This window comes from Nomascus leucogenys, chromosome 3 (genome assembly GCF_006542625.1).
Source record: "Nomascus leucogenys isolate Asia chromosome 3, Asia_NLE_v1, whole genome shotgun sequence".
Classification (NCBI taxonomy): Eukaryota; Metazoa; Chordata; class Mammalia; order Primates; family Hylobatidae; genus Nomascus; species Nomascus leucogenys.
The window spans coordinates 53954123-53973683 of NC_044383.1; the positions used below are offsets into that span (position 1 = coordinate 53954123).

Sequence of the window (19561 nt, forward strand, 5' to 3'; positions counted from 1 at the left end):
TAATATCCAGAATCTACAATGAACTCAGACAAATTTACAAGAAAAAAACAAACAACCCCATCAAAAAGTGGGCAAAGGACATGAACAGACACTTCTCAAAAGAAGACATTTATGCAGCCAAAAAACACATGAAGAAATGCTCATCATCACTGGCCATCAGAGAAATGCAAATCAAAACCACAGTGAGATACCATCTCACACCAGTTAGAATGGCCATCATTAAAAAGTCAGGAAACAACAGGTGCTGGAGAGGATGTGGAGAAATAGGAACACTTTTACACTGTTGGTGGGACTGTAAACTAGTTCAACCATTGTGGAAGTCAGTGTGGCGATTCCTCAGGGATCTAGAACTAGAAATACCATTTGACCCAGCCATCCCATTACTGGGTATATACCCAAAGGACTATAAATCATGCTGCTATAAAGACACATGCACACGTATATTTATTGCGACACCATTCACAATAGCAAAGACTTGGAACCAACCCAAATGTCCAACAACGATAGACTGGATTAAGAAAATGTGGCACATATACACCATGGAATACTATGCAGCCATAAAAAATGATGAGTTCATGTCCTTTGTAGGGACATGGATGAAATTGGAAAACATCATTCTCAGTAAACTATCGCAAGGACAAAAAACCAAACACCGCATGTTCTCACTCATAGGTGGGAATTGAACAATGAGAACTCATGGACACAGGAAGGGGAACATCACACTCCGGGGACTGTTGCGGGGTTCGGGGAGGGGGGAGGGACAGCATTAGGAGATATACCTAATGCTAAATGACAAGTTAATGGGTGCAGGAAATCAACATGGCACATGGATACATATGTAACAAACCTGCACATTGTGCACATGTACTGTAAAACCTAAAGTATAATAATAAAAATAAAAAAGAAAATAAAAAAAGAAATCTATGAAGAGGAAATTGTTTTCAGAAATTGAAACTGTTGGTTTCTTTCCTAGAGAAAGAAAAAATATTTCACAACAGGGTTAGAAATGTAAGTATAACATAGAACTATATAGCAAACCAAGAGAGAAGTATTTCTTCAGCTAATATGAATGTATTTTAGAAATATTTATGTATAAATATGTATCTAGTCTATTGCATTCTAATATCATTTTTTCTACATGCAATTAAGGAAAAACAGATTCATCTTCCACCTAGTTCATTTCTCATTTTCAAATACATTGTTATAAGCAGGCTTATATACCAATTGATGGTAATTTTCTTTAAATATTACCAAAATAATCTGTAGTTGAAGGTAAAAGCTAAAAATCCATTACCTTTGACCACCTCTGAATACCCTGAGAAAATAATGTTTAAGGAATTTTTTAAGTACAAAGCCACAACAAACCATGAAAAAGAAGACAACAGTAATAAAGTTTTAGAATTTCTACAGATGACATTTTCAATATCTAAATGAATGTTGTTTTCAACCTAGAATTCTATATCCAGCCAAACTATCAACCAAGTATGAGGGTAGATGGAAACCATTTTCAAACATGTAAGATTTTAAATTTATCTACCACAAACTTTCAGTAATGTACTAGAGCAGTTTCTCTGCTAAAACAAGAGATTAAGTTAAGAAAGAAGACAATTCAGGATCCAGAAATCACAAGATCCAACACAAGAGAGAGGTTGAAGGAATCCTCAGGATGATTGTGAAGGGCAATCCCCAGATGGCTGCTATGAACAATGACAAGAAATTAAATAATACAGACTGGAGAGGGTCAGAAAGCCCTGGGAAAGACAGACTATTTGTAAGTGTTTATGTGAAGAGATTTACATATCCAGGGGAACATTTGGAGGTAATTTATTATTTTGTATTTAGAAACTAAAAAAAGCTTTTTTTTGAGACAATTGCAAAAAGTATCATAGAAGGATGGTGGTGAAGAGTATAGGCTCTTGGTCAGGTGCTGTGGCTCACGCCTATAATTCCAGCACTTTGAGAGGCCAAGGCTGCTGGATCACTTGAGCCCAGAAGTTCGAAACCAGCCTGGGCAACATGGTGAAACCCCATCTTTACAAAAAATACAAAAAATTAGCCAGGTGTGGTGGCATCTACCTACTGTCTCAGATACTCAGGAGGCTAAGGTAGGAGGATCACCTGACCCCATGGAAGTTGAGGCTGAAATGAGCCAATGAGCCAAGACCACACCATTGCACTCCAACCTGGGTGACAGAGTAAGACCCCCTTCTCAAAAAAAAAAAAAAAAGAGTGTAGGCTTTTGAACCAGACTCTTTAGGTTTAAATCCTAGCTCTGCCACATATACTTTATTCTCCTCAAATTTAAAAGAGATAGTATTAATAGTACTTATATTGTAATATTGAGGAATCTATAGATAATCTATGGACATCTCTAAGAACAATGTCTATCCACAACACAAGAGCTCAATATACAGTTGTAATTGCAGTGTGTTTCATGACTCAGCAATATGTAGCACGTATAGTCAAAATAATATAAAATCAAATATTCAAAAACTGAAATTACAATTAATACTGATGAAGAAAGATGGAAAGATGTTTATGATGAGTAGAAAGGGTGTGTGTGGAAGTAAAGTTATTCTCAATATCCATTATTTGGTAATACCTAAAAGCAAAAACCTCCAAAATAGTAATAGAGGCATGTTATTTAGAAGTGCAAATGAGACTGCTAGAAGAATTAGCTTGATGAAGTAAAAATGGCTCCCCTTTGAAAGAAGGCATGGGTAGAAGAAAGGCACAATTTTTTCTTACAAACTTTGTAGAAAAAAAGTATTTGACCCCTTAAACTCAGTGCATACAGATTTTAAGCATTAAAACCAGACTTAAATCAAAAAAGCCACCTGTATGTAATTCCAAATCAAAAGCAATTTATAAAGCAGAACATAGAAGAGAATGGAGACAGTTTCGCTATCTGCAGAGACTGATACATACTGGATAACCATATACTTTCAGGGATAGGAATTAAGCTCTTTTAATGGATGTTTCTTGTACATGTCATTTTAGAAAACATCTGACCCTAACAGTCAGCCTTTTTCTCTCTTTGGCAGGACTTCCCCTGGCTCTCTGTGTCACTGTAACAGGCGAATAACTAAGAAAAAACTGTGTCTGTAGACACTTGTTTATAATGGCATTCAGGGTCCTGGAGCTAGGCTGGCAGATGCTCCTCCAGAAGGTTAATGAGATAAAGGTTCCTCCAGCTGGCCCTTAAGCAGAGATTACACCTGAGGGAAAGACAAGCCGATTATTCCAGAAACAGACACTGCTACATGTACTTCATAAATTAACACCCTCATAAAGGTAAACCAAGAAGGTTATCCTCAATCATCTGGTATCAATATATAATTATTTTTCACATTTCTATTACTTTTTAATGAGATTTGAGGTTGTTCTGTGATTGTTATCAGAATTACCAATGCACAAAAGCCAGAATGTATTTGGGAACTAGAAGAGCTATTTTTGTTTTTTGGATTTTTCTCCAAGTTCAAGGAACCAAAGGTAAGTTACTTAAATGTTTATTTTTAAATCGCTTATCTATAAATCTACTGATAGAAGTGAATATTTAGAACCAACAAGGCTACCAATTTATCTCACAGGCTAGTATATAGTAGGCCTTGAATAAATACTGCTTGATTGATTGAATAATTATCAGAAATGATTTTCACTTGATTTGATAGTTACTACATGATCTCAGGTGCAGTAAATATTAACAAAATAGGAGAGATGAATGCATCCTATTTGCTGTTTTAAAACATTCATTGAAAATTCTTACTATTAATGCAAATAACATTAGTAGATCAATGAAACTAACTCCATTTATCCACCGAAATTCAACAAATAAAACCTAAAGATAAAATTAATGTTTTAAGTCATTTATGGTCAGACAAAAAAGGCATTTCTTACCTTCTCACAATGAAATCATGAGTTGCTTTCCCTTAGAAAATAGCAAGTATTCTTCATCTTCAGGGTTCATGATGACAACCAACTTCGAAATTTGGTTGTTTTTGAAGTTGTACGCATAAAAGTACTAGGCAATGTATAAGAATGACATAGCTTCCCGATGATAAACATTTTAACTAAAGTATTGGTTTGGAATATCCATGAAAAAGTAAAATTAATAGTCATTGCATGTGTAAGTCACAAAATAACTGTGATTCCATCAGCTATTTTATATGAAACTTCTCAGTGATTGCATTTGGAGGGAGAAAAAAATTTCTGGAAAAGATTTCTTCCTGTTTTGTCACCTACAAACAATAGTGGAAGAAGCAAAGTTTATTTACTTTTTCATTAAATTATCAATTATATATAAATATTTACATTTATAAAATCATTTTAATTATAAATAAATAATGAGATTTGGGTATATTCTGAACTGAATCTGATGAAGTAAACCAATTTGACTATTTCATAGACTTGATCAAGCAATTCAGCTGTGTTAAATTTTTTGTTACATTAATTCTGTTAATTTAACGATTTTTTTCTGTTTTCATATATTGCATATCAGCTATTATACACAATTCCAAATATATAATTATATATAATTTTTATATATAACAATTATGTCATATAATTATGTATAATTATATATATAATTCTAATGTATTATATATACATGTAATTTAATATATGTAATATATTATACATATAGGAAGGGAAATGAAATAAGCTTATCAAAAAGACTCCCATTTGTTATAGGCTTAGTTCTAGGAAACAATGTCCAATAATTGCATAATAAAAAATCCTAATGTGTTACTTGTTTTTTTTAAATATAGATTTAGGGAGTACAAGTGCAGTTTTGTTACACCCATATATTGCACACTGGTGAAATCTGGGCTTTAGTGTAACCATCACCTGAATAGGGTACATTGTACTCATTAGGTAATTTTTCATCCCTCATTCCCCTTCCACTCTCTCATCTTTTTGAGTGCCCAGAGTCTATTGTTCCACTCTCTATGTCTTTCTTGTGTACACATTATTTAGCTCCCACTTATAAATGAGACCATGTGATATTTGACTTTCTGTTTCTTAGTTATTTCACTTAAAAGAGTGGCCTCTAGTTCCATCCAGGTTGCTACAAAAGATTATTTCATTCATTTTTTTGGCTGAGTAGCATTCCATTAATATATAACCATATTTTCTTTCTTCATTCATTAGTTAATGTTCACTAGGGTTGATTCCGTATCTTTGCTGTTGGTAATAGTGCTGCAATAAATATTCAAATGCAGGTATCTTTCTGATATAATGATTTATTTTCCTTTGGGTAGATACCCAGCAGTGGGATTGCTGGATCAAAGGGTAGTTCTATTTTTGATTCTTAGGTAAATCTCCATATTGTTTTCCATAGAGGTTGTACTAATTTACATTTCTGCCAACAATGCATAAGCATTTACTGTTCTCCACATCTGTTATTTTCTGACTTTTGAAAAATAGCCATTCTGACTGATGTGAGATAGTATCTCAATGTGGTTTTAATTTGCATTCCTCTGAGATTAGTGACATTGAGCTTTCTTTCATATGCTTGTTGGCCATTTGTATGTCTCCTTTTGCAAAATATCTGTTCATGTTCTTTGTTAATTTTTTAAAATAATTTTATCTTTTATTTTAGATACAGGGCATACATGTGCAGGTTAGTTACATAGGTATATTGCATGATGCTGAGTTTTGGGGTACAATTGACCCCATCATGCAGGTACTTAGCACAGTACTGAAGAGGAAGACTTTCAACTCTTGTCTCCTGCTTGCCCTCTTCCCTCTAGTAGTCACAAGTGTCTATGGATGCCATCTTTATGTCCATGGGGACCCAGTGTTTAGCTCCCACTTATAAGTGAGAACATGCAGTGTTGGGTTTTCTGTTCCTGAACCAATTTACTTAGGATAATGGTCTCCAGCTTTATTCATGTTGTTGCAAAAGACATGATTTCATTTTTGTTTCTTTTTATGGCTGCAAAGTATTTTATGGTGTATATATACCACATTTTTTTTTCGATCCACCAATGATGGACACCTAGGTTGATTCCATGTCTTTACTGTTGTGAATAGGGCTGTGATGAACTTGCAAGGGTGTGTGTCTTTGCGGTAGAATGATTTAATTTCTTTTGGATATAAACCCAGTAATGGGATTGCTGGGTCAAGTCGTAGTTCTGTTTTTAGTTATTTGAAAAATCTTCTTTGACCACTTCTTGATGAAGTTATTTAGTTTTTTCTTGTTGAGTTGTTTGCATTCCTTATAGATTCTGGATATTAGCCCTTTGTTAGATACATAATTTGCAAATATTTTCTTCCATTTTGTGTGATATCTATTTACTCTGTTGAATATTTCTTTTACTGTGCACAAGCATTTTACTTTAATTAAGTCCCATTTGTCTGTTTCTGGTTTTGTTACGTTTGCTTTTGAGGCCTCAGTAACAAATTCTTTGTGTAGGCTAATGTCCAGAAGAGTTTTTCCTAGGTTTCCATTTATAATGTTTAGAGTTTTAAGGTCTCATGTTTAAGTCTTTTATCTATATTGAGCTAATTTTTATATACAGTGAGGCATATTGGTCCAGTTTAATTCTTCTCCATATGGCTATCCAATTTTCCCAGTACCATTTATTGAATAGTATCTTCTTTCCCCAGTGTATATTTTTGTCGACTATGTCAAAGATGAACTGGTTGTAGGTATGTGGGTTCTCTACTCTGTGCCATTCTATATATATCTTTTTATATCAGTACCATGCTGTTTTGATTACTATAGCCTTGTAGTATAATATGAATGTGATGCCTCTAGCTTTGTTCTTTTTTTGTTTTTTCTATATGAGCTCTTTTTTGTTTCCATATGAATATTAGTATTGTTTTTTCTAATTCTGTGAAAAATAGCATTGATATTTTGATAGGATTGCATTGAATTCAGAGATTGTTTTAAGAAGTATGGCCATTTCCTGGTGCGTTGGCTTGCGCTTGTAATCCCAGCACTTTGGGAGGCTGAGGTGGGCGGATCTCTTGAGGTCAGGAGTTCAAGACCAGCCTGGCCAACACGGTGAAACCCCACCTACACTAAAAATATAAAAATTAGCCAGGCATGGTGGTGGGTGCCTATAATCCCAGGTACTTGGGAGGCTGAGGCAGGAAAATCACTTGAACTCAACAGGGGTGGAAACTGCAGTAAGCTGAGATCATGCCACTGCACTCCAGTCTGGGTAACAGGGCAAGACTCTGTCTCCAAAAAAAAAAAAAAAAGTATGGCCATTTTAAAAATATTGATTCTTCCAATCCATTACCATCAAATGATTTTCCATTTGTTTGTGTCACCTCTGATTTCTTTCAGCAGTGTTCTGTAACTCTCCTTGTAGATCATTATTGGTGTGTAGAAATGCTACTGATATTATGTGCTGATTTTGTATCCCAAACCTTTACTGAGTTCATCTATCAAATCTAGGAGTCTTTTGGAGGAGTCTTTAGGATTTTCTACGTATAAGATCGTATCATCAGCAGCAAACAGATAATTCGACTCCTTCTTTTCCAATTTGGATTCCTTTTATTTCTTTCTTTTGCCTGATTACTCTGGCTAGGACTTCCAGTACTATGTTGAATAGGAGTGCTTAAAGTGGGCATCCTTGTCTTGTTCCAGTTCTTAGGGGTATGCTTTCAAATATTCCCCCATTAGGTACGATGTTAGCTGTGGGTTTGTCATATATGGCTTTAATTATTTTGAGGTATGTTCCTTCTATGTCTAGTTTCTTGATGGCTTTTATTGTGAAGTGATGCTATATTTAATCAAATGCTTTTTCTGCGTCTATAGAGATGATCGTATAGTTTTTGTTTTTAATCCTGTTTATGTGGTGAATCACATTTGTTGATTTGTATATACTGAACCGTCTTTGCATCCCTGGAATAAAGCTCATCTGATTATGGTTATTGTCTTTTTCTTGTGCTGTTGGATTCGATTTGTTACTATTTTGTTGAGGATTTTTGCATCTATGTTAATCAGGGATATTGGTCTTTAGTTTTCTTTTTTTGTTGTGTCCTTTCCTGGCTTTAGTATCAGGGTGACACTGGCTTCATAGAATGAGCTAAGGAGGATTCCCTCCTCCTTGATTTTTTGAAATAGTTCAGTAAGATTGGTACCCATTCTTTTTTGTATGTCTGGTAGAAATCAGCTGTAAATCTACCTGGTCCTGTGCTCTTATTTCTTAGGAGATTTTTTTATTACTGATTCAACCTCACTATTCATTATTGTTCTATTCAGGATTTCTATTTCTTCCTGGTTCAACCTTGAGAAGTTGTATGTCTCCAGGAATCTATCCATTTCCTCTCGGTTTTCAAGTTTGTGAGGGTAGAGATGCTCACAGAAGTTCCTGATGATCTTTTGTATTTCTATGGTATCAGTAGTAATGTTGCCTTCTTCATTTGTGATTGTGCTTATATGAATTTTCTTTTTTTCTTGGTTAATCTAGCTGGCAGTCTTTCAATATTCTTTAGCTTTTTGAAGAATCAACTTTTCATTTCATTGATGCTTTTTATTTTTTTTAGTCTCCATTTAATTTAGTTCTCCTTTGATGTTTGTTATTTATTTACTTCTTCTACCTTTGGGTGTGATTTGTTTCTATTTTTCTAGTTCCTTGAGGTGTGACATTAGGTTGTTAATTTGTGATCTTTCTATCTTTTCATGTAAGCATAAAACACTATAAACTTCTCTCTTAGCACTGCTTTGGCTGTATCCCATAGGTATGTTGTGTCTCTATTTTCGTAAGTTTCAATTTTTTTTTTAATTTCCATGTTAATTTTGTCATTGACCCAGAGATCACTCAGGAGTAGGTTGTTTCTTTCCATGTACTTACATTGTTTTGAGTTCCTCTTGGGATTGATTTCTAGTTTTATTCCACTATGCTCTGGAAAGATACTTGATATAATTTCAATTTATTTAAATTTATTGATCTTGTTTTTTGGTCTGACATATGGTTTTTCTTGGAAAATATTCCATGCACTAATGAGAAGAATGTATATTCTGCAGTTGTTAAGTAGAATGTTCCATAAATGTCTGTTAGGTCCATTTGGTCTACAATACAATGTAAGTCCACTGTTTCTTTGTTGATTTTCTGTTTCAATGAGCTGTCTAGTATTGCCAGTGAAATGTTAAAGGCCCTCAATAGTATTGTATTGCTGTCTATCTCTTTTGTTAGGTCTAGTAGAATTTGTTTTATGAATCTGGTTTTGAGTGCATATATAGTTAGAAATGTTATATTTTCTTGTTAAATTGATCCTGTTATCATTATATAATGACCTGCTTTGCCTCTTTTTACTGCTGTTGATTTAGTGTCTGTTTTATTTTGTATAAGTATAGATACTCCTTCCCACTTTTGGTTTCTGTTTACATAGAATTTTTTTTCTACCCCTTTAGCTTCAGTCTATGAGTGTTTTACCAATTAGTAAGTTTTTTATAAGCAGTGTATCATTGGACCTTGTTTTTTAATCCATTTCACCAATTTTTATCATTTAAGTGGAGCATTTAATTCATTTACATTCAAGGTTAATATTAATATGTGGAGTTTTCTTTCTGTTATACTGTTAACTGTTACCTAATTGCTTTGTAGTCTCAATTGTGTACTTTTATAACAACTGTATTATATTTATGTTTGTTTTTATGATGGCAAATATTGTTTTTTCATTTCCATATTTAAAACTCCCTTGAGCATTTCTCATAGGGGTGGTCTAGAGGTGACAAATTTTCTTAGCATTTGCTTGTCTGGGAAAGACTATTTCCCCTTCATTTATGAAACTTAGTTTGTCAGGGTACAAAATTTGTGGTTGACAGTTTTTCTTTATGCAGTCTGAAAATAGGACCTCAGTCCCTTCTGTTTTTAAGGTTTCTGCTGAGAAGTCTGCTGCTAATACTATGAGATGTCCCTTATAGGTGATTAGAGGCTTTTCTCTTGCTGATTTTAGGATTTTTTTCTTCACACTGACTTTGGATAATCTGATGACTATATATCTCTGTGAAGTTCATTTTGCGATGTATGTTTCTGGAGTTCTCTGAGCCTCTTATAACTGGATGTCTAAATTTCTAGTAAAATTAGGAAAGTTTTCCTCAATTTCCTAAATTATATTTTCCAATCTTTTTACTTCTTATTATCCCTCAGAAATACCTATTATGTATAGGTTTGGATGTTTTACATAATCTCCCACTTCATGAAAGCTTTGTCCTTTTTAAAATTTTTTTATTCTTATCTGACTGGGTTAATTCAAAAACCTGCCTTCAAGCTCTGATATTCTTTCTTTCACTTGGTCTAGTCTATTGTTAAAACTTTTTACAGCATTTTGTAATTCCTTCAATGAATTTTTTATTTGCAGAAATTCTATCAGGTTTTTTATTTTAAATATGTATCTCTTTAGTAAATTTCTTATTCATATCTTGAATTGTTTTTTTCTGATTTCTTTGTATTTGTTTTCAACTTTCTCTTAGAGCTTATTAAGCTTCTTTAAAATCAGTATTTTGACTTCTTTATCTGGTATTTCAAAGATTTCATTTTGGTTAAGATCCATTGTGGGAGAGTTAATGTAATATTTTGGGGATCCTGTAACCCTCTGCTTTTTCACCAGAGTTTCACAGAGATTCTTCTTATCTGCATAAACCACCTCTTCTTTTGTTTTTGAATTTATTTGCATTTGGACAGGATTTTTTCCCCTTCAGGATGTAACTATAATGTATGTTGTATGTTGTATAACATACAACACATGTGTGGCTGAACACAACACCCACATCTTTTCTGGAAGCAGTGCAGTTACTCTCAGTCCATAAGCGGGAAGCTCTTGAGCACCAGAAAGCACACACACTCTGGGTTCCTTTGTCCAAACTATAATGTATAATGTATGTTGTATATACATTATAGTTACATCCTGAAGGGAGAAAAATAGTCTTTTGGCTTTGGTTCTGGGTGCTTTCACTGGCAATGACTCTATATGAGTTCCTTAGTTATAGGCAGCCTTTGTACTAGGCATGTGAGCAAGTTCATTGTCTCCTATGGTGCCAATATGGCAGAGGTCTCAGGAAGCCAGCACTGTGCACTTGTGTCAGCAGATTGTGTATTAGGTTGTGCAGTTTCGTCTCCAGGCCAGCAGGTAGTTCTTACTTATGGGTAAGAGCCAGCTGAAGCAGAAGCTGATAGTTATATGCTTGATCTTTGTTTACCAGGAGAGGTTCTCCATTGTCCCAGGCAATGGGCTGATCTATGGAATGCACGGTGGCCTGAGCTCCCTCAGCACTTAAGTGAGAGACAATGCTGTGTGGAGATGGACTGCCAAGCCCACCCTTGGATACCCCAATGGCAGGCACAAACAAGCCCCAACGGGGGTGGCAAGGGAAGCTCCTGGTGAAATGTGCTGAGGTCTTCCCAGTGAGGAGAGGGAGCTTCCTCAGCTCCATGACCTGGGCAGGCAGAAACACAGTCTTCTTCCCTGTCACATTCCTGGCCCAGCTCTCAGGACACTCAGATTGTACAGACACCACTGCCTATCTCCAAGCTCCAATTTAGCCAACAGCCATTAAAAAAAAAAAAAATGGTTGCCCCATGGCTCTCCACTAAAATGTCTGTGGTGCAGAACCTCCTCCCTCAGCCCTGTTTTATGCAACAGGAACACTGCCACTCCATGTAGAGAAGGGGAGGCACCTCACCTTTCCTGCAAGCCCCAGCCTGGTAAGCACATAGCCAGCAGGGATGCAGTAATTCCTAGTAGCCCTAGAATGACTGTCCTCCATTCTGGGAGTTTATTCTAGTCATCCCTAATAGCCCTAGAATGGCCATCCTCCATTCTACCCCTAGAATGGCTGTCCTTCATTCTAGCAAGGTTACACATGCTGTAACCTTCAGGAAGAGCAGCCACAACTGTATCCACAACAGTGGGTGGAGTAGGGAGATAAGTAGTCCCCCTCTCCATTCCTGTGCCTCAGCACTGAGGCTGCCTGACTGCTGAGGTGGAACCATACTCTTTCCCATAGGGCTGAACACAACACCCACATCTTTTGTGGAAGCAGTGCAGTTACTCTCAGTCCATAAGTGGGAAGCTCTTGAGCACCAGAAAGCACACACACTCTGGGTTCCTTTGTCCAAAGGGGTGCTCCCTTTTTGCACTGCACTCTCTTTTCCTTTAGGAGCAGCACTCCCTGAGGGCTGGAACAAGAGGAATACTGCAGCTCCCTTGGAGTCACCCAGCTCTATGTGGCTGCTGCAATTTTAGCAGATGCTGGGGAATGCCCGTGAAGGGTTGGCAATGTGGAAACACAAGGGCTGAGATTTCCTGGGCAGAACTCAGTCATTCAATGGATGCAGCCACTGCAGTATGGGTAGAGGAGGAGGACAAGCAACCCTGTACACGCTGGTATACTAGTGCAGTGCCCTCAAGAAGTCACCAAATCACTGCCCACACCAGTGTTTGGGTTCATGAGGACAGAGGAGCTCTCTGACATTTCAGATACCAAGGATCTGCCACCAGGGCAAGGAGAAACAAAAACACTCCCGCGAATCCTTTTCATAAAATACCAAGCCCCTCTGGGTTTCATCTCTGACAACCTCTTGCTTCCTTCTTTTCCTGTGCCCTAGTTTCTTCTGGTGAGTTCTCCACTAGGCTCCAGCACTTTCCTCTTGAAATTCTGTGTAAAATTATTCAACTGTAATTTTGCGTCTTCTTTCTTTTTCTTTCTTATTTTATTTTAATTTATTTTATTTTATTTATTTTATTTTATTTTTTTGAGATGGAGTCTCACTTTGTCACCCAGGCTGGAATGCAGTGGCACCATCTCAGCTCACTACAACCTCTGCCTTCTGTGTTCAAGCGATTCGCCTGCCTCAGCCTCCCGAGTAGCTGTGACTACAGGTGCCTGCCACCATGCCTGGCTAATTTTTGTATTTTCAGTAGAGGCAGGGTTTCATCACGTTGGCCAGGTTGGTCTCGAACTCCTGACCTCAAATAATCCACCCACCTCGGCCTCCCAAAGTGCTGGGATTACAGGTGTGAACCACTGCAAGTCTTCTTTCTAAGGAGAACTGGCATCCATTGTCTCCAGTTAGCCATATTGGGGAAAAAAAAAAACCTAACTTGCTACTCATTTAGGGCTTTTTATTTCATAAGAATCTTAGATGTGTTAGATCTGTGAATATACGTTAATCTTCAATTAGCGAGGTCTATATTAATTAAGGTTTTATCTCAGCCAACTGGTTTCTTATTTGTAACCAATTAACCACCATGAGTGTATTTACATAGAAAATTGTTTGGGGAGAGAAAAGAAAGTTTCAATTCAACACAACTAGCTGCTAAGCATAACGATTGGGTGTTTAGCTAAATTCAACATTTCATTTTAAAAGATATGTAGTTTTAAAAAAATAAGAGATGAAAATTACCAACAGTAGTTCCACCCAAACACAACCTATGCTACCACTACTTTTTCTAGGTATGTGTGTTTAATTTTTACGTAATTGCAGTTCTACCACACACAAATTTTATATCAGCCTTTTTGTAGTTTTATCACGTCATATAAACGTTCCACATTGCCATCTAATTTTGACAAGCATCATTTTATTGGCTGCATAATGTTTCTTTCAGTAAATGTGTCAAGATTTGCTTTATCTAAGTATTCAACAAAACTAATTGTTGCTAATTATTTTGTTATGGCAAATAATATTGTAATAAAGAGCTTTGCGCATAAGCCCCAGTATTTAAGACTCAGCATAAATTCACTGAAGTAAAATTATTGAGTCAAAGCACTGTAAACAGCTTTATGGTATTTGATTCATATTGCCAAATTGTTTCTCAAAAGTTTTTCTATGCCCCTAGATGACTTTTTACCAATTTGATTCTACAGAATGCTTACCATATACCCAATACTGTGCTAGATACAGAATACACAATGATTTAAAGACATGCCAATATTTCAAAAGGCTTCTTTGAAGCTTTGCAGATTCTGAATGTAGTTTTTCACAGATACATAAAGGTGAGACAGCTTTGATTTCAAAACATTCTTTAAATAAAATTGTTTTAGCACAACAAAAGACAGTTGAAGAGCTCAAAGAACAATTACTTCATAAAGACACCAAGGCTCCTTTCTTTGAGGTTCATAATGGAAATACCAGTTGCATCTGATATGTGCATCACTGCTTTTATGTTCTTGCTTTTCCATTTCACATAATTTCATTTAATTGCTTGTGACATTCAATGTATAAGAGAAAGAGAAAAAAGAAAATTTACCCTTGGCAAGTCCTAAAATGGAAATCATGTTTATCTTAGCATGTGTCTTTTGCACTACATTTGGTTATACTAAATGAAACACTTAATTAAGTTATTATTAGTTCACTAAGATAGGATAATTATTTTAGTAGCTGTGAAATGTCAGGGAATTTGCATTTTAAGACACTCCACTTCTTGCCAACCCTTTACTATTGGTGTATGCTCTCATTTCATGAAATTACACAAAAGGTATTTTGCTTCATTGTGGTTTCATTAACAGAGAACATACCTGAGATAGCTGCCTAATGGCAGACACATTAACTGTACAGCCCCTATACTTTGTTCATCTGTGCCAGTCTCAGGTCAGTGTCATTCAAAGGTCCCAGACAGACTTTCTTGTTCAATTGTATCTGAGAGGATGTCCTTAAAGTTGAAATTTACATAGGTAAATTGAAGATACTTCATGTACAAATGAACAATCTGCGGCAGCACACCTGAAACCATTTATTAGATTATATATTTGCTTTAGTAATAAAAAACACTTGCTGCCTTGTGGCCCCTTTATGCTCGTATCACTAAGGGACTATTGCATGTGAGAGCTAATTAAACAGGGCTGAAATGACCTACTACTTTCTTAGCCATTTCTGTTAATCATGAGAATGCAACCACCTTGAACATCAGCTGCATTTGCATACTAATTATGTCCGGAAATTCAGATTCTCTATACCTTTGGTGCCACTATCATTTGCACATATTTTATTCTGTTTTAAAATAATTCATCTGAAGCAAGAAAGTTTTTCACAATAGTCTCTAGGCTTATATTTTAATTGAGAATACATGTTGTAATGACCATACTAAAAGTCCTGACCTCCTCACTATATTATCAAGTATCACACTCAGGGGTAACTGAGGTCTCCATCCACACCACCCCTTCTTGCTTAAGGGTAGAAAAGACCTCTGCAGTCATGGGGAAGGAACTTGTGATACCAAGCCTTAGAAAAGCACAAAGCAATTTGCTGAAAGAAAAGAAAAACTCTGACAAAAATGTGATTTTTAATCTTCCACAGTGGACAGATTTCAGCAACCACTGGACCTAAGTTCTCTGTCTAAGAAGATCATTTCATCCAAGGCTAGGATTTCAGCCTTACAAAACAAGAGCACCAAGGCAGATGAAACCTGTGATAAAGGAGGAGGGTGCACTCTGCTTTGAGTCCAAGGCAACCTCCAAGCTTATCTCACAATGAGTTGATGAGGTTGATTGGCACAGCCCTGGTAATGAGAATTCATATATGGAAATGCTGCTGTCAAGCTCTGAACTAGCAGCAGAATGTGCCACTGTAATTATTTACTGAGAATATTCTCCCTCTATTGCTCCTCTCTTCCAGCCATAGGGAATGTAAGAAGAATATGAAAGAGCTACAGAACAGCAATGCCGCCTCGAAGCATATGGTTGTATTCAGTCAATAAATATTTTCCTATTTACATTCAGTCATTCTTGAGGAAACAGTGTCTTTCTGTGTGCCTTTGTAAAGTCGTCTTAATTCATTCCGACTTCATTTTCTTCATTCAGCCATCTTAATTCTCTTCACCATAGCCAGCATCTATTTTCATAATTGCCCCCAGGAGAAGAGTTAAGGAAAACTAAACCAAAAGAAATTTTGTGGAGAAAAGTCAGAACCTCAAAACTAGTGAAAAGTTTCTGCTTCAGAAATATTTTAACTACATGAAGAAAATAACACATGTAGGACTAATTTGTCTGTCTTAAGCTTCCTGCTGCATTTATAAACAAGCAAATGATACATTTAATTAAGTTGAACTATGAAATACTATGACACTATTATTAACCCATTGTACCCAGATCAGTTTAGAACTGATCAAAACACTTTGCGGACAGTAATTATATTAACAATCATTTAGATTAACATATCTTTTTAAATAAAAGTTCAAACTAATTTGCGTTCATTTATGGTTGGAAACCTAAGGCAGAGAGTGCTAAGTAATATTTCTGAAATCATTTGAGGTGAGATGGTTAGAACCAAAGTTGGGATGTGACCTGTATCCAGTTTTATCTTACATCTACTTGATCTATTAATAATAATCAGTCCACTATAATATGATGAGAGGACTTAGTGTGGTTTTTATTATTAACTCAAAAGCCAACTTTCCTCTGCTAACACCACCAGATGACTGCTGGTTCTGGGCCATTTCTAACATCTGTTTTCATAACTGATCTCAGAATAGCTGGTCAGATCCTTCAGCTCTGTGCTAGAAATGGAGGCACCTATCTTAGGATTTCTATTTTTCATTAAAAAATAAAGGGGTAACGTCTTGAACTCCTGAAAGAACTGGAGTTGTTTATTGATAGTGTCATTTTAAATGCTCATGACTAAAGTCTAAGTTTAGTAGTAAGTAGCTTATTTAACAGTGTGTTATGTATCTAAAGGCAAGACATTGCTTAATGGGTGTAACTTGACAAAATGGGAAAATCTCTTCAAAACCACCCCCCTCAAAAATATCACTCCCCCCACCCCACTATCAAAACACTGAAATTTCACCTCCAGATCTGCAGTCTCTTTAGCCTCTGGAGATATAAGATTCTGAAACACCCCCTTTTCAATAATTTCCCTTCCTTCTTTCTATTGGATCTGATCCTATTATCAAAACATCAGTCCCTCAGCCTCTGCCATTTTGTCCAATTCTTCAGCCTATTCCAGGCCTCAATAGGCTCACATAAATCCTAAGTCCTATAGTTTGCCACTGAACCACTCTCAACAGTCTTCTTGGTGGTACAATAGAAATCTTGCTCTTTGACCTCTGTCCCATTGGCTTTGTTAATCTCACTCTGGGAAAAGTTAGCTTTTGCTTTTTCTACTCTCATTCCTGAGCCTACAAGTTTTATTAGAGAAACTCAAACAGAGGGTTTCCACGAAACAAGTTCCTGCACTATAAAGTTAGCTAGGCCCTACAAGCTATTCCATAGTCATATTTATATCTGATTCCCTAAACTAGTCCCCTAGCCAGATTTCCAAAACTTCCCTCTCCCGTTGAGCTTGCAGCATGATTTCCCTTCATTCACACAAGCAGTGATAACAATGTAGTTAAGAGCAGAAGCTGTAAGGCTTGCACAGATCTTCATTCTGCACAGAACAGCTCTGTCACTTACTAATTTTTTTACGTTGGCAAATTGCTCAATCTCAAATATTACTCCCACTTATGGTTTTCTTGCCTATAAAATAAAAATAATAATAGCCATGTTTGCCTCGAAGAGCTAAAGTTTTTAACAAGGTATCTGCTACAAAGATGCTCAATAAATGCTAACTCCTAAGATGGCTATAGCAACTACCACTGTTATTATCACCTCCTTCTACTTACTGAGAAAATAGAAGTCATTTGACTTCATTTGAAGTTTCTTCTTTCTACTTCAAAGTTTCTCTGAGTTTATCCAAACACTTACTCTCTTTGTTTCAGAGACAGTAAAATGAATTCATGTCTTCGCTAATGTTATTTCTATCTACCTATGACTTTAACTCTATTTACAACCAATTTCCATAAGATCTTCCCAAAATGAAAAGGCAGCCTATGGATTGGGAGAAAATATTTGCAAACCATGTATCTTGTAAAGGGTTGAGAGGTCTAAAACATGCTAAGGACTCTCAAAATTCACTGGCAAAGAAACCAAACCAAATCAAACAATGAAAAAAACCACAACCCTATTTTATTTTATTATTTTATTTTATTTTATTTTTACTGAAGCACAATTTTATTTAGAAAAAGAAACAATCTAAATGATTATTAAAGTTTATAACATGCAGCTATTTAAAGTAAAAGTTTTCAAAGACTAGTGGTGACTTGGAAAGATGACACAATGTTATATTAAAAATTTTACAAACAATATGATCTCAATTTTGAAACATATAGGTACATAAATAATGTACAAACAAAAAATTGAAAAAAAAAATATGTGAATATGCCAGCGATTTTATTTCTGGGTGATTTTTATTTTCTTCATCATACTTCCATCATTTTAAATGTTCTAAAATAACCATGTACTACTGGGATAGGAGACAATTAGGGGCTGGTTAGTCAAATAGAGAGAGAGGGTATCAGAAGAAGGGTAGAGGAGGGCAATGTTCACAGGCACAACCACGGGATAGCACCTACACTGCCTCTGCAGCTAATAGGAAGGTACGTGGTTAACAACTTCCCCTTGTGCCAGGATGTTGCTCAGAAGGGACTGTCCCAACTTAGGCTCAGGGGCAACAAATCACCTTAAATGTCCTTAATTTCGCCCAGCTCATTATAATGTCATTAACATGACATTAGCATTGTGGTTTTAGCCACCCCCCCCCAATGGGTTTCACTTACGCACTCATGAGTAATAACCAAGATGGAGTCCTTCTGGTCAACCTCAGGCATGTGCAAATGCAATACCCTTAAGAAGGAATTTTACCCCTCCCATTTGGGCAGAACCCACAGAAGACTTCTTTGTCTTTGCCACATAAAAGACTCAGAACTCAGCCCCATTTCTGGCAACCTGCATTCAGGTCCCTTCTCTTTGCTGAGAGCTTCCCTTTTGCCTAGTAAATCATATTCTGTTCACTCTCTGGTGTCCACATGCTTTATTCTTCTTGGTCGTGGGACAAGAACTCAGACCTAGCTGAACTAGGGACTAAGCAAACTGCAACATTACTTTTTAAATTTAAAAACAGATGAATATTATTTTGAAAGAAATCTTTAACTGAGATAATAAAAAGAAATTGAAGCAAAATGAATATTTTATCTTTTAAATTTGTTATGAAATAGCATGCTAAGCTGTCTAGCCAGGGTGCTTATACTCTCTTTTTGGTATGCAATTTAAGACCCACTTTTAGGAAGCACTACATGACTACTACATAACCACACCTCACAAGCAGATTTGAATCTCTTCCCCACTGCACATCCCAACCTCTGGTGCACAAGCACCCCGGTCCCCACTGCTACATGCCTCATCACATTGCATATGGGTTGTGCAGGTCTGGTTCTTAGATTCTTTTTCCAACTTTTATTTTAAGTTCAGAGAAACATGTGCAGGATATTCAGGTTTGTTGTATAGGTAAACATGTGGCATGGTGGTTTGCTGCATAGATCATCCCATCACCTAGGTAGTAAGCCCAGCATTCATTAGCTATTTTTCTTGATGCTCTCCCTCCTCCCACCTTCCAACAGTCCCCCGTGTGTGTTGTTCCCTGACATGTATCCATGTGTTCTCATCATTCAGCACCCACTTATAAGTGAGAACATGTGGTATTTGGTTTTCTGTTGCTGAATTAGTTTGCTAAGGATAATGGCTTCCAGCTCTATCCATGTCCCTGCAAAGGACATGATTTTGTTCCTT

At 36.3% G+C, this 19561-nt stretch overlaps 1 protein-coding gene across 2 annotated transcripts in view; it reads left to right on the plus strand.

Moving 5' to 3' along the window:
- The first annotated feature begins 3236 nt into the window (after positions 1–3236).
- IMPG1 (interphotoreceptor matrix proteoglycan 1) overlaps positions 3237–19561 on the plus strand; it is a 157871-nt gene continuing 141546 nt past the window's right edge. Inside the window, exon 1 of one of the 2 annotated variants that reach the window (XM_030809309.1) lies at positions 3237–3492. In XM_030809309.1, the coding sequence (XP_030665169.1) occupies positions 3426–3492 (67 nt within the window). In that variant the 5' untranslated portion in view covers positions 3237–3425. The remainder of the gene's footprint in view (positions 3493–19561) is intronic. The other variant, XM_030809307.1, reaches the window with a different exon arrangement.